At 45.0% G+C, this 13,261-nt stretch overlaps 1 protein-coding gene across 2 annotated transcripts in view; it reads right to left on the bottom strand.

The window, feature by feature from the left end:
• Positions 1-12,259, bottom strand: part of SLC30A4 (solute carrier family 30 member 4) — a 33,721-nt gene extending 21,462 nt beyond the window's left edge. Inside the window, exons 1-3 of one of the 2 annotated variants that reach the window (XM_030577876.1) lie at positions 10,186-12,259; positions 9,224-9,745; positions 857-1,003 (exon numbers count right to left, since the gene is read on the bottom strand). In XM_030577876.1, coding sequence (XP_030433736.1) covers positions 857-1,003; positions 9,224-9,620 — 544 coding nt within the window. In that variant the 5' untranslated portion in view covers positions 9,621-9,745; positions 10,186-12,259. The remainder of the gene's footprint in view (positions 1-856; positions 1,004-9,223; positions 9,746-10,185) is intronic. The other variant, XM_030577875.1, reaches the window with a different exon arrangement.
• Positions 12,260-13,261: the final 1,002 nt, after the last annotated feature.

Raw genomic sequence — 13,261 nt, 5'->3', positions numbered from 1 at the left:
AATTGCCTTGTCTTTGCAACTTTACCAAGTCAGCTAACTGGGGGTAGCTACCCCATGTTAAGAACACATTCTTCGCAGTGAAGACCTAACTGAAGGCTTTATACATCAGTGCTGATATTTCTGTAGCCACATATGTTTAACATAATCTCTATAGACAAGTCTTTTGACTGGAAGATTCTTATTCAGGTGGTGATGAGTCACTATGCTGAGTTATTTGCAGGGAAAAGGCTGTGCTTTTCCTACATAATTTAACATGAAATAATCATTGTGACATGAGTTTCCTAAATAGGATTCTAATGCACAGTTATTAAAAAGATACTACCAACAGAAATAGAGCCTTCTCCACATCACTTATCTGAATGCACAGCGAAGTAACAAAGAAAGGGGGGAAAAAAAGACATGCCTGCCACTTAGTGTATTTTATTAAACTTTTCAGTGATGTTAGTTCTCAAGAAAGATGAGGGTCTGACAGCCAAAGACAACATAGTCTCCTATTTGAACCTACAAATAGCTACAGCACAGGTAGGAGCAGTGGAACCTCTCCCAGGAAGGGCTACCAATGTAACACAACCTTGGGCTGGGGGGACCAGGTCACATCATGGGCTCCCGTCTGTCACTTCTGTGCCACTCTGCCTAGGGAAATTCCCGGGTGTCATAAAACCAGCATAGCCAGCTCTCCGCTGCCTGCTATGGACAGAGCGTTGTAAAGGGCCTTTTGTGTAAAACTATTTTTAGATTTACATAACATCATTTCTGATAGTTATTTAATGCTCTACACTACAGCTCTGTAGTCAAACTTTCCTCATAGTTATCATTTACAACACTGCTATAACAGTAAAGTCTGGCAGCTACGTACCTAAGCGGTGAAATCCAAAGGTGAACTTTTTTGTGGGAGATTTTGCAGACAGCCACAAAGCAAGCAGAGTCAAAAGAATCCCACTGAGGTCGGTTAGCATATGAAGTGCATCCATCATGATTGCTAGACTATTAGCAACATATCCACCTGAAATGGAATTGGAAAAGTTAGGGCATGTGATATGAACCACTCTGCAAAACATCCTTTGAGTGTAGTTTACAACGAAGTGTATGCAGAATGGTGCATTGAGCAAGTAATGAGGTGTGGTAATGGAGCTGGTGGCTTTTCCCATTGCAATCAATGTGCCATGCTAGTTCTTAAAACTACCATGGTGATAAATATAGTATAAATACTTAAACAGATTAGCTAAGTGGAAAAGGTTCCGTCCTCCAAGCTTTACTCACACAAGTGGCCTCGCTGACTTCAGTGAGACCGCTTGCTTGAATAAGGTTCTGCTGGATCAGGCCTAAACTAGCTTAGTGTCTTTTCTTTGTTTTGTGCGTTTAATCAGCTGATTAATTTATTAAGCCAAGACTGCAAAGTTTTTTGACATTTTGAAACATGGGCAGAGCTCCAATGACTAAATAGCAAAGAAATTCAGCCTGTCCTCTTTTTAACATTAAATCTTAAGCCTCATTGTTCCCTGTCCCAGCATCCATTGCCAACCCTTCCATTCTGAAATACTTCTTTCCATTTCTATGTAATTTAACCCCTTTCTCATAACTGTGGCTGTGCTGAAACAAATTTCCTCAGATCAGAAGGTCAAAGTGATCAATTTGCCCTGAAGCAGATGTCAATATCTGTAATAGATGCATGGTAGGGGTTAACCTAATAAAGACGTAGTCTTTCTTTCATGCACAGTGCTAATGAGAGTTCTGCACATGCACTCAAAGGAGACTATATCGGGGTAGGCAACCTATGGCACACATGCCAAAGGTGGCATGCGAGCTGATTTTCAGTGGCACTCACACTGCGTGGGTCCTGGCCACTGATCTGGGGGGCTCCGCTTTTTAATTTAATTTTAAATGAAGCTTCTTAAACATTTTAAAAACCTTATTTACTTTACATACAACAATAGTTTAGTTATATATTACAGACTTATAGAAAGAGACCTCCTAAAAACATTAAAATGTATTACTGGCACACGAAACCTTAAATCAGAGTGAATAAATGAAGACTCAGCACAGCACTTCTGAAAGGTTGCCAACCCCTGGACTACATCTTCACTGTCAGTTCAGCAATGGGTCAGATATCCCCACTGCTCTGGGAGCAGCCTGAAATTGTCCTTGAACCTGTAGTTTCCACCAAATATAAAATGCACACTTGCAGGCCTCAATCTCCAGTTTTAGAAATCAAATATCTCAGATACGAGCTCACTTGTTTTCATCATTTCTCACTGTCTGGTCTTTGTGTAATATTAAAAGTTTGCATTACAGGAAAACTCGAGGATCCTATTGGACAGACCATTAGGGGCCAGGTATAGCAAAGGAAAGCTCACAAATTGGTTGATTGCCTGAGCAACAAAACAACAAAAATCTATACTTATCTACAAATGCATGCACAGATAGCGTACATTATAGTTGTTTGTGGTATTGATCATTATATACTTAAGTTTGAGATCTAACTTCCAATCTAGCTTCCCTCCCACACTGGTTGCTCATCACTTTACAACCTCAGAGGAATTTGTCTGATGTAGCTATTCTATGCCGATGGGAGAGAGCTCTCCTGTTGGCTTAACTACTTCAGATCCCACAAGCGGCAGAAGCTATGTCGGTGGGAGAAGCTCTCCCGCTGACAGCACCGTCCACATCAGCACTTATGTTGGTGTAACTTATGTCGCTCAGGAGGGTGATTTATTCAAACCCCACCCCAAGCCACATAAATTATGCTAACATAAGCTGTATTGTAGACATAGCTTGCTAGTTTGTTGAGCCTCCTGGCAGAAGGAACAACCAGACCTTTGGAGATTGGGTGAAATACTGTTTGAAGATGAGCTCTAAACATATGGTGAAGTCCTGCTGAAAGCTCACTGGATGAGCCTGGTTTTGAGTTGTGGTTTTTCCTGACTTGGGGGATGTTAAAGTCCAAAGGACTGATGTGTGCCTTGGCAAGATGGCTAAAGCACTGCTACATCAACCCTTGAAAAGAGCCAAGCTACCTACAGAGACATGCAGCTGGGTGAGTTGTGCCCTGACTGGCCACAAGGGGGTGCTGCAAAGGCATATCTGATCACAGTCCCAGTGTGTCAAAGATCACAGAAAACAGACTGTTATTATATCCTGTAGGATCAAATGCAAAGCTCCCCAGATGACTGAGTACTAAATTTCCTCAGAATGTTCTGAAACTTGCGGCCCAGAGGATGGGCCACAGAAACAGATCAGGAGAGGAAGTTTGGGTTAGGGTAGTTAAGTCCATTGTTCAGGGGGCTAGCCTGGAACTTGAGAGACCCAGGTTCAATTCCCTACTCTACCACAGACTTCTGGGGTCTTTGGAAAGTCACTTAGTGTCTCTATGCCTCAGTGCACCATCTACAAAATGGGGATAATACTTACCAGAAGGGAGGTGAGGATAAATAAATCAAAAGATTGTGAGGTACTCAGCTACAATAAAGATGGGGGGCATATAAATACCTTAGTTGGAAAGATCCACCACCTTGACAGAGCTTAGAAAAGTGCTGCTCTCAAGCAAAAAGCAATGATGATCTGATCATCATTAGGGTGAATTTAAAATAAAACTACACCTTATTTCCAGTTCTGTCTCTAAATCAGGTGTGTGGCGTACACATGAGCATAAGCTGAGTCAGACACCACTCAGCAGACAGGAAGTCTCAAACAAATCCACAAGAGGCATGGTGAATGATACTGAAATCGCCCCCATGAAGAAATTTCAGTGTCTCTAGTAGCAGGCTCAACAAGCTCAGCCAGGAATTCCATTGAATAGTGAGATTGGTACACAGCCAAAATTCCCAAATTCATTTTATCCTGAGAGTCTCATAGGGCATCAATCCGTCCTTGTGATAAGGCATTTTCTACACCTGAGGTCAGACTCTGCCAAGTTCACCTTTCGATCAGGCTGAACCACAAACACAGTCAGAAAAAGAAGAACCAGCTGACAGGGCAAGTTGTCATTCAACCAGGTCTCTGTAATATGTTCAGAGTTAAGAGCCTCATCCATAATTAGTTCATGGATTGTGGCAGTCTTATCAATGACTAACCACTGAAGCAGAATCTAGAGGGCAAGGTCACTGCTTGCCATTACCATGTGCTCCTGAGATACGGCCTCTAATTAAAGTAAGTGGAGTAGATAACAAATGTCAATTACCTAGGGTATGTCTGACAAATGGACTTTCTCCTAGCTCTTCCCTGAGAGGCTTAGTAAACTATATATATTTTTTGGTTTGAACAATGGCGTTGTCAAATACACCACAGGTGTAGTGCAGATAAAGTCATTATTCAAAGGTAGAAGGTCAACAAAAGGTAGTTGTTAAGGCACATCAATTACAATTTCCACTGCATGAAATGAAGCTGCTTCACCACCACCTTCTTCTACACTTATTTTTAAAAAGCTAAATAAAAAAAAATTCATCTTCCTGTTTTTAAAATGTTATTTTTAGCTCAATGATCCCCAAACTTTTGAGGGTTGCACCCCCTGACCCGTCTGCCTCCCTTGCCACCCCCAGAGCCAGGGCCCAGATTGGGGGCCATGGGTGGTTGACACAGACATGGGTAAGGGGGCCAAGGCTAGGGCTGCATTGGTGGGTAGGTCTCAGCCCGGGAGTGGGGTCCGAGCCAGGGTCTGATGCTGGGGGAGAGGGCAGAAGCAGAGCTGCAGCTGGGCTGTGGTGGGGGCCAGCAGCCGGGCCCATGGCCATTTGCAACTCCACTCCCACCCTCGTCCTTCCCCTTAGTCTTGCCCCGGGCTGGGAACAGAGCCACAGCCAGGTGCAGAGACTGGGGCAGGGGCTGGGTGCGGACCTACACTGAGCCTGGGGACCGGGCCAGGTGCAGGGCTGGGAGCCAGGGATGTGGCTAGGGGCAGGACTGGAGCAGAGCAGCGGGTGGGGAGGAGCTGGGTTGTGTTCCCTTTCCACCCCCCCATGGGTGCTGGCCCAGCCCTGCTGCACCCTCCCTATGTTCCTCAGCACAACTTTACGGGGGCACACCCTACACTTTCGGGACCTCTGTTTTAGCTAAAAGTTATGGATACAGATAAAGTGCTCCTGAAAGTCATGGCTATGCTGCTGACAGAAAAAATGGCACAGCAACTTCCAACTTTTTTTTTTTTTTTTTTTTTTTTAAATAATGAATTTAGTACTCTTGACAGGTCAGATTGTCAGGAATGAAGCCCTTTATTTATCCATAGTTCAGGCACTGCCACTGCCCATCTTGTACTAACTTCTGGCTCCCCAATGTAACACAAACTCCCCTGGGAGACCACCTCCCAGGATGAGAGGGAAGCGGGTTTAGTGATGTGAATGACTCTCCTGAGACTACTAATTCATTTCACAGAGGCCACTGAACAGCCAGCAGACTTTGTCAGTACTGAAATGAATTTGAATGGTGAACAAGTGGCAGCAAGTCCTCTATACCAGGGTTCTCACGCTGGGAGTCAGAACCCTTCAGGGAGTCTCAAGATTATTACATAGGGGGGTCACGAGCTGTCAGCCTCCACCCCAAACCTCACTTTGCCTCCAGCATTTACAATGGTGTTATAAATTAAAAACACTTTTAAGGGGGAGGTCGCACTCAGAGGCTTGCTATGTGAAAGGGGTCACCAGTACAAAAGTTTGAGAACCACTGATCTATACTATTTATTATCTGTCCCTTGAGCCATCAGTTCCTGTACTTTCAAAGGCGTTTAACATTCCCTTTTACTAGTTAATTTAAATTACAACTAATTCATGTGTCCAGATTTACAGTTGTATATTGTAAATACTACTTTGTAAATATTGTAATTTCAAGAAGTTGTGTGGTCACAAGTAAAAACCCAGTTCAGTGCATCTGAAAGTCTAATGACTGATAGATACACTGATGCACTGGCATCATAACATTCTCCACTTTTGAAAACAAAGTGGCAATAGAACAAGTCAAGGGGAAGTGGATGGCAGAAATACTTTGTGTTCTTCAAGAGTTTAAGTGGCACCAAGTGGGCACTTAAATGGCATGAATAACTCCAAAAGACATGGTAGTACATTGTGCTATTTAAATGAAAAGTGAATAGTAATTAGAAGGTAAATACTATGCCTCTTAATAATTAAATATTGGTGATGTCGTTTTTAACAGCTTTGTGTCTACTGTCATGTAACTCTCCACTTTAGTTTCTTTCATGGTTATATCCCAATAAGGTATCCAAGAATAAATGTCAAAAAAAAAAGTCATTAATGCAGAGTTAAAGATGCCTAATGATAGCTTGTGCCCTTCCAGAATCTCAAGTTCAGCAAAACTCAGACTTCTGAAAACCAGGAAATACAGATTTAAAGTAGATGCCCACACAACCTTAACTCTGCCTGGAGCTGGCAATAGCCACTGGGAATTATCTGCATGCATTCTAGTTTCTTTCAGAGTTATAGGTGTAGCTGCAGTGAATGGTGGAGGCAGAAGGTGAAGCAGGTTGCTAGAGGTGTGTTTGTGATATGAGGAGATCTGGTGATTAGTTTGAGGAGTGTCATGGAGCTGGGACTGTGATATGCAGAGATCTGGGTCTGAATCACCCCATGCATATTAGCAACGGAAGGCGGTGCATGTGTACCTTGAGGTTTCAGTCTGCATCATTTCAGTATAGAATTGTGTGGTATTCTGTTGGGGGAACATGCTCAGTGTTTGAGCACAGGGCAGGTGCAGGCAGCACCTGTCTCTTACTTGCACTGTGTCTTTTCACTGTAAGTGAATCCAAGTAACTGTCCAGATATTAGAGCACTTAGAATAGTCGAGCTTTAAACAGAAAGCTGGCCTTAACCTTAACTATACTGGAGCTGCTGCTCCACTGTAATATACAGCCATATGTGTCTCTAGATTTACAGATTGCTGCAGAGGTGAAAGTAAGCCGGTGTGGTCCAGTACGGCGTACTGGCAAGAGCCAGTACGCCGTGCTGGACCGCATCGACTCCCACGGCGATGATTGAAAGGGTCCTTTGAATCTTGGCTGTGGCTCCGGCTGGGGTGGGGATTTAAAGGGTTCAAAGCTCCCCGTGGCTGCAGGCAGCCCAGAGCCCTTTAAATCCTGGCCACATCAGGGATTTAAAGGGCTCAGAGCTCCCCGTGGCTGCGGGAAGCCCAAAGCTCTTTGAATCCCAGCCACGGCTCTGGCGGCCCGGCTGGGGACAGGATTTAAAGGGCTCAAGCTTCCCTCAGCGGCAGGTGCTCTGGGCCCTTTAAATACCTGCCCTAGCCCCGCAAAGCTCAGGGTTCCCCCTGGTGGCCAGAGCCCCAGGCCCTTTAATTTGCCCCTGAGCCCCAGGGGGCTCCCAGCCACCTCTGAAGCTGGGAGTCCCTGGTTGATTTAAAGGCTATGGCTCTCCCACTACAGATGGTTCCCCAGGGCCTTTAAATCTTCAGAGGCCACGCCTCTTCCAGATGATGCCACGCCCCCTTCAGGACTCCAGCAATACTGCTAAATCCTGCAAATTACTTTCATCCCTGGATTGCTGTATCATGCTGTTTTGGTTTCTCTTGAACCTGAACTGTAAGAGAACATGCTTTGATAACAAAAAAGCTTGTCAGAGATAAATAAAAATTGAACTTGGAAAATGAGTTTGTTACTGTTTTGAATTAATCCATAACAGGAGTAATTTTGTAGTGGAAAAATCAACATGGCTTCTCTAAACTATTAACAATATACTGAAATTTTCAGTAAATCATATGATCAGAGCAACTCAGAATCATTTGTTGCTTTTAACAATATACAATAGACACTTTCATGTTGCTTATTATGACAGTGTTTCTCAAATGTGGCCGCATTTGGCCACCAGGGCCTTTTCTTGTGGCCACAGCTTCCTAGGCTGCGGGGATAAGGGGAGGCATGCAAAGCAGTGATCCCTCTCCCAAGGCCCCCTCCAGAGACACAAATGCTAGAGGTGCAGGCAGCTGGTGAATTTCCCACTTGCCCTGGGATTGAGGAGGCAAGCTTTGGCCACAGGGCTGCGGGCCCCATCCATGTGGTGAGGTATGTGTTTCTAACTGGTGGCAGGCTCTGGTTGCAGGCTCCGGCCCCAGGCTCACCAGCCTCGCCATCATCCCTGGGCCTTGCTGCTTCCCTGCCTACCTCCCCATCCAGGGCTTAATTTGTCCCAGAGCTTGGAGGCTGAGTAAGTCTGCTGTGAAAAGTGATATTAACAAACATACAAATATCACTTTACACAGCAGAAGATTTACGAGCTAGCAAGTCTTAGAAGAAAAAAAAGTGCAACCAAAAAAAGCAAAAGAAACAACAACAACAAGACAAGAACATGCAAATCACCTTATTTGTGTTTCTATTCTGTTTAGGCCCAGTAAAGAATAGGCAACTGTAAATTATTTTTGTTAACGAGTCTGAAAAAAACCTACATAAATAAATTACAATGATTGAGATGTGTATGTGCATATTTATTTGTTTTTCCTAAAGTTAATTATTTTAGGAAAAATAGCGCGGCCACCAGGAAGAGTTGGTGGCCGCGTACTGAGGCCATCAAAATTTTTGTTGAGAAGCCCTGGTTTAAGATACAGAAATAGCTAGACTAGTGTAGATACTGGGTTAGTCCAGCAGGGAGAAGCAAAACAGGAAGCTGTAAGTGATTGATCTTTATCTAAAACTCAGTTTCATGAGGGGTTTTCCCCCTTTCAATGGTAGAACTAAATTATATTCCTGTATTTGGGGACTAAGAACATAAATAACAAGGTTTGAAGGCCCTAAAATCTTATACAGACACTGGTATTCTGCTATTAAAGAGAACCATTAACCTGAAAAAATTACATTTCTTTCTGGAAATCTTGCACCTACTATAATTACAAGTAAAAAGATGGCAACAATTGAAACAAGTTGAGGGGAGAGGTGGGGTATCTGTATTTTTCCCCATTTAACAGGATATGGACAATTTAATTGTTAATTTCATATAGTTTCTTCCTTGTTGATAAGACCCTTATAAACATCAGCCAGAGAAGAGTTAATGTTGGCAGTGTCCCTTAAACCTTTCTTTCCTTAGATTCTAATTGCATGCTGACTTTACTGTGGACACTCTGTGGACTTGCTGAAATCTGTGCATCTCAGTAACTGATATACTGTCTCCTTTAGCAAATAATTAAAGGACAACTGTGTAATAAAATAATGTCCTAAAAAGCACGGAGGCATTTTTCCATTAACCCTTGAGGGAGTAAGAAAACAAGCCCAACTCACCTATGAGCTCTCCAATCATAAAGAAGAGATAGAGAACGGCAGCCAGGGCCAGCTGTTTTTTCACCTTCCTCTGTTTTGATAGTTCCCTCTGTTTACTGCAGTTGCTACAAGGGTCCGTCCTAGAGGAGCTAGTCTGTGTGCTCCGCAGAGCAATATCCCGGTCCAGCAAGGAGTCGTCATCGGACTGCAGACCTAGGTGAGCCCCATTGACAGGTCTGTCCGGAGCTGCATCCGAAGTGTCATCAGAAACCACAACTCGCAACTTGTTAAATCGAGGAAAGTCCTCCTCCCCCACTTCATCTGAAAAATCAAAGGCACTGGAGTCGTTCAAGAACAAGGAGTCATCGTTCTTTCTCAGCATGGATTTGATGCTATTCCAGACCCTGGATTGGGCCATAGTAGCTGGAGCCAGGAGCCCAGCGGGGTGCTGCTGCTTAGTTACAGCAAATTCTTCTCATGCAACTTCCCCTTGCAGGTAGAAATGCTTCATTTCATCGTCCATTCAGGACACTTCCTCCAAGCCTGAGGAAATCAGAGTTACACATTCAGTTCATCAGTGGATACAAATTCAAGTTTAAAATGCACGGGGGCGAGGTTATGCCAGGTAATCCTACTAAAGCAAGCCAGCCCTCTTGCAAGACAGCTGGACTAATCCTTAGGCTGGACAGCCCACCTCCAGGATGCCAAACAGCTAACAGGGCATAAAAATAATCTATTTTAACCAGCCACTTTCATGCCCACAGGCCTACTCGCTAGGCAGCTGAACACAGAGCCGTGACTACAGTAGCAAAGACGTGTTTGATACTGACCGAATCGAAAGCCAGAACAGACTGTAACACATTGTTACACTGTCATTTTTAAGATTATGCAAAACGCTGTTTATGCAAAACGCTCAAGGCTCTCGGGTTTATATTGCTGAAATCTACAGGGGAGGAAGCTAATATACAGAAATTGAACGGTACCTTTGTATGGCTAATACCACGGTTGCCCCCATGCACTTCCGATCCTTCGGAGGTTGGCTCCGGTCATTCGCTGAAGTCCCTTGTAAGTGATAACAGCTCGCCAGAAATGCCTGCACTCTGCCCCCGGCTCCGGGGCCGGGCAAAGTCAGCTTAGCACGACAACCCCAACGAGGAGCTGGGCTTCCCCACAGGAGCATGCAACCCCCGCGTAGGGAGGAACCGCGCCTCCCCCGGGAAAGCCGGCGTCGGGCGGTCACCCCTTTGCTCTGGGGAGCTGCATCTCTCTCCCCACACTGCTTTCGAGACAACCAGGCTTGCTGCTGACTCGCCGGTCACGCAGTGCGCGTGCGCCGGCACCCATAGCCGTAGAGCTTCGCTGAACCGGGGCTGGCCGGGCGCGTTGTTCGCATTCCTCGCTCGGGGCTCGGAGCCTGCGCGGGCTGCAGCCGTCGCCTCTGCTCTGCAGCGGGGCCAAGCCCCGCTTGGTACCACCCCCCCCCTCCCGCGCGCGCTAGCTACACCCGGGGGTTCTCCCGCTGGGCCTCTGTCATGCGCCACTGTCAGCCTGCTGCTGGCTCGTGCCTAGGGTCAGAACCATATCGCGTGCCCTGGGCGGGCTGCCTGCTCGCCACACCCGCCCGGCGGGCTGCAAAGGGGGACAGCTTGGACCTCCCGCAGTACGGGAGCGCTAGCCCGCGCAGGCGCCTGTCCTGGGGGGCTGTAGTGAGAAACTTACAGCTTTTCCATTCTGGCCAGTGGTTGCTTTTCTAGCCTATTGTGCTGCTGTTTTCCACGGTGTGCTCCTGTTATGTGTCACAGGCTCTGTTTAGGGTAACTAGTCCCTACAGCCCCAAATCTGAAACTCCTGATGCCCCCCCCCCCTCACATGCATTGTGGGTATGTGTGCATGTTTAACTGCATACTTGTGCAACCCTGATTTATAGTCATACACGGGGTCAGGGTAGTCAATTATTTTTTGTCAAGGTCCCAGTTTCTTGGTTAAGGTATAGTCAAGGTCCAGACTGGGGCGAGGCGGGGGAACCAAATCCAATGATAATGATGATAAGTAAATAAGATTTTGGGGTCTGTTCAAAAGTATCTGGTGGTTAGCATTTGGCCCACTGGTTTGCCTGTTGCACTAGGCATGTTCCGTTTTATGTACGTTTTATGGTACGTTTAACTTTCAGAAATTTCTTAGTTCTGTTTCCACATCCACATTGTTCCCTCAGTAAATGCATTAATCTCTCCATGCCTTAGTTTTTCAGTCTGTAAAATTGAAATAATAATCCTTCCCTAACTCACAGAAATATTGTGAGGCTTCATGTTTGTAAAGTGCTTTGAAATCCAGATATGAAAGATGCTATAGAAGGGCAATGTTGTTTTATTGCTGTAGTTCTAAATACAGTTACTCTAGTTGTGCTGCTTTATATGTTGGGCCTTAATCCTTCAAATACATGCTTAACTTTAGGCACTGGTCATGCACTAAAGTCTTTGCACAATCGGGGCCTTGTACTGCAAGCCCACATAGATTAAAACTCCATAATACTGTTGTTAAATTAATATGCACCTGTTGCCAGCACTTCCAAAAGATAACCATGCAATCTCATAGTCAGCAGTGTGGTTCTAGTTTATGTCTCAATCTTGCAAACATCTATGCAATTTATTCCTTGTTATCTGATCAGCTGTAAGGTTAACGACTATGTGGATAGGAAAATGGCAGTTCTGGGTGAGCATGCTCATTAATATTTCACATATTTGTAATGTGGTTGGAAGATTTTGATTATAAAGAGCACAACATAAAACTAAAATATTTTTTGTTGCTATATATAACCAGTTACTTATAGGCAAGCCCACTTTACAACACAATCTGCATACAAGTAGGTTTAACATAAGGGATAATAATGTATAAAGCCTATATTGTATTTTAAGTGTGGAATTTTAAGCAGCCCAGAGGGCTTGAGAGATTTGCATATATCAGAGTTCTGTTTGAGATGACTAGAGTGTACAGTACTGAAGTCTAACATCATGTCAGATTTCTTGAATGTTGCATCTAGCTTGTTTCTTTTTTTTTTCTAGTATTTGTGGCAATAAAGGCAGCATTGTTTACATTCTATTTCACATTCCTGTTTATATGATCAGGCACAGTGATATCCTCATGTTCTGGTACTTTGGGGGAAGGCTATATGCACCTCTTTCCTGACTCTCCTTAAAGGAATAAGGGGTCTGAGCTTCTTCCCTTTGGTAAAGGTCTAATCAGTTTCAATGGTTTATGTGGGAAATTGTGGTGGGGTGCACCTGTCCTTTGCAGCGCCCTACAGGATGCCCCACAGTTCCACTTCCCCTGCCCAGGAAGCAGCGAAGTGATAGGAAAGGAGCAGCAAAAGTGGGTGCTCTAGCCCAGCCCTGCCTAGAGAGACCACACAGAAGCAGCCAATCAGAGCCGAGCAGGCTCAGATAAAAGGAGCTGCAGAAAGGTCAGCAGATCAGTTTCTTCTGGGACCAGAGGAGAGAGGAAAGGGGCTCCTCTATGGTCTAGAGGTAGAGAAGAACCTGATGATCCTGGCACTGATATAGATCTGGAGGTAAGTGGTCTGGTAGGGAGAGGCCCGGGAAAGGAGTAACAATGAACTGGAGTAAGAAGTACATGGCTACTGACTACAGGGCCCTTAGTTTGGTATCTGGAGTAGTGGGAGGGTCTGGGTTCCAGTGCCACCCCCAGGTGAAGTGTCATAAACCCCAGGGAGGGGACAGGGCTTAGTTGGGAACCCAACCAAAGGGCTGAATTTAAAGGGCCCAGAACTGGAGCTGAAGACCCTAGCGAGGGCAAATATTCTGTCCATTTATTGGACTCTTTTTAATGTCCCAGAAGGCGTGCCTGGGAACTTTGTGATTTGACTGGAGAGCCAAACCACTGAAGAACTCACCAAAGTTGGTTAGCAATCTACAGGGGACCCCAGGAGTGGGGAAAGGACTGAAGTACAGCACCCAGCCACAAGGAGATGCTCAAGAAGTAAGTGCCACCCATCACAGAAGAATTTGCTTCTAGTACAAGGTTTGATAAATAAAGCTATTAATT

Source organism: Gopherus evgoodei, chromosome 10 (assembly GCF_007399415.2).
Source record: "Gopherus evgoodei ecotype Sinaloan lineage chromosome 10, rGopEvg1_v1.p, whole genome shotgun sequence".
Lineage (NCBI taxonomy): Eukaryota > Metazoa > Chordata > Testudines > Testudinidae > Gopherus > Gopherus evgoodei.
Note: the sequence above shows the minus strand (reverse complement) of the source record. Positions and strands in the feature narration are given on the sequence as shown.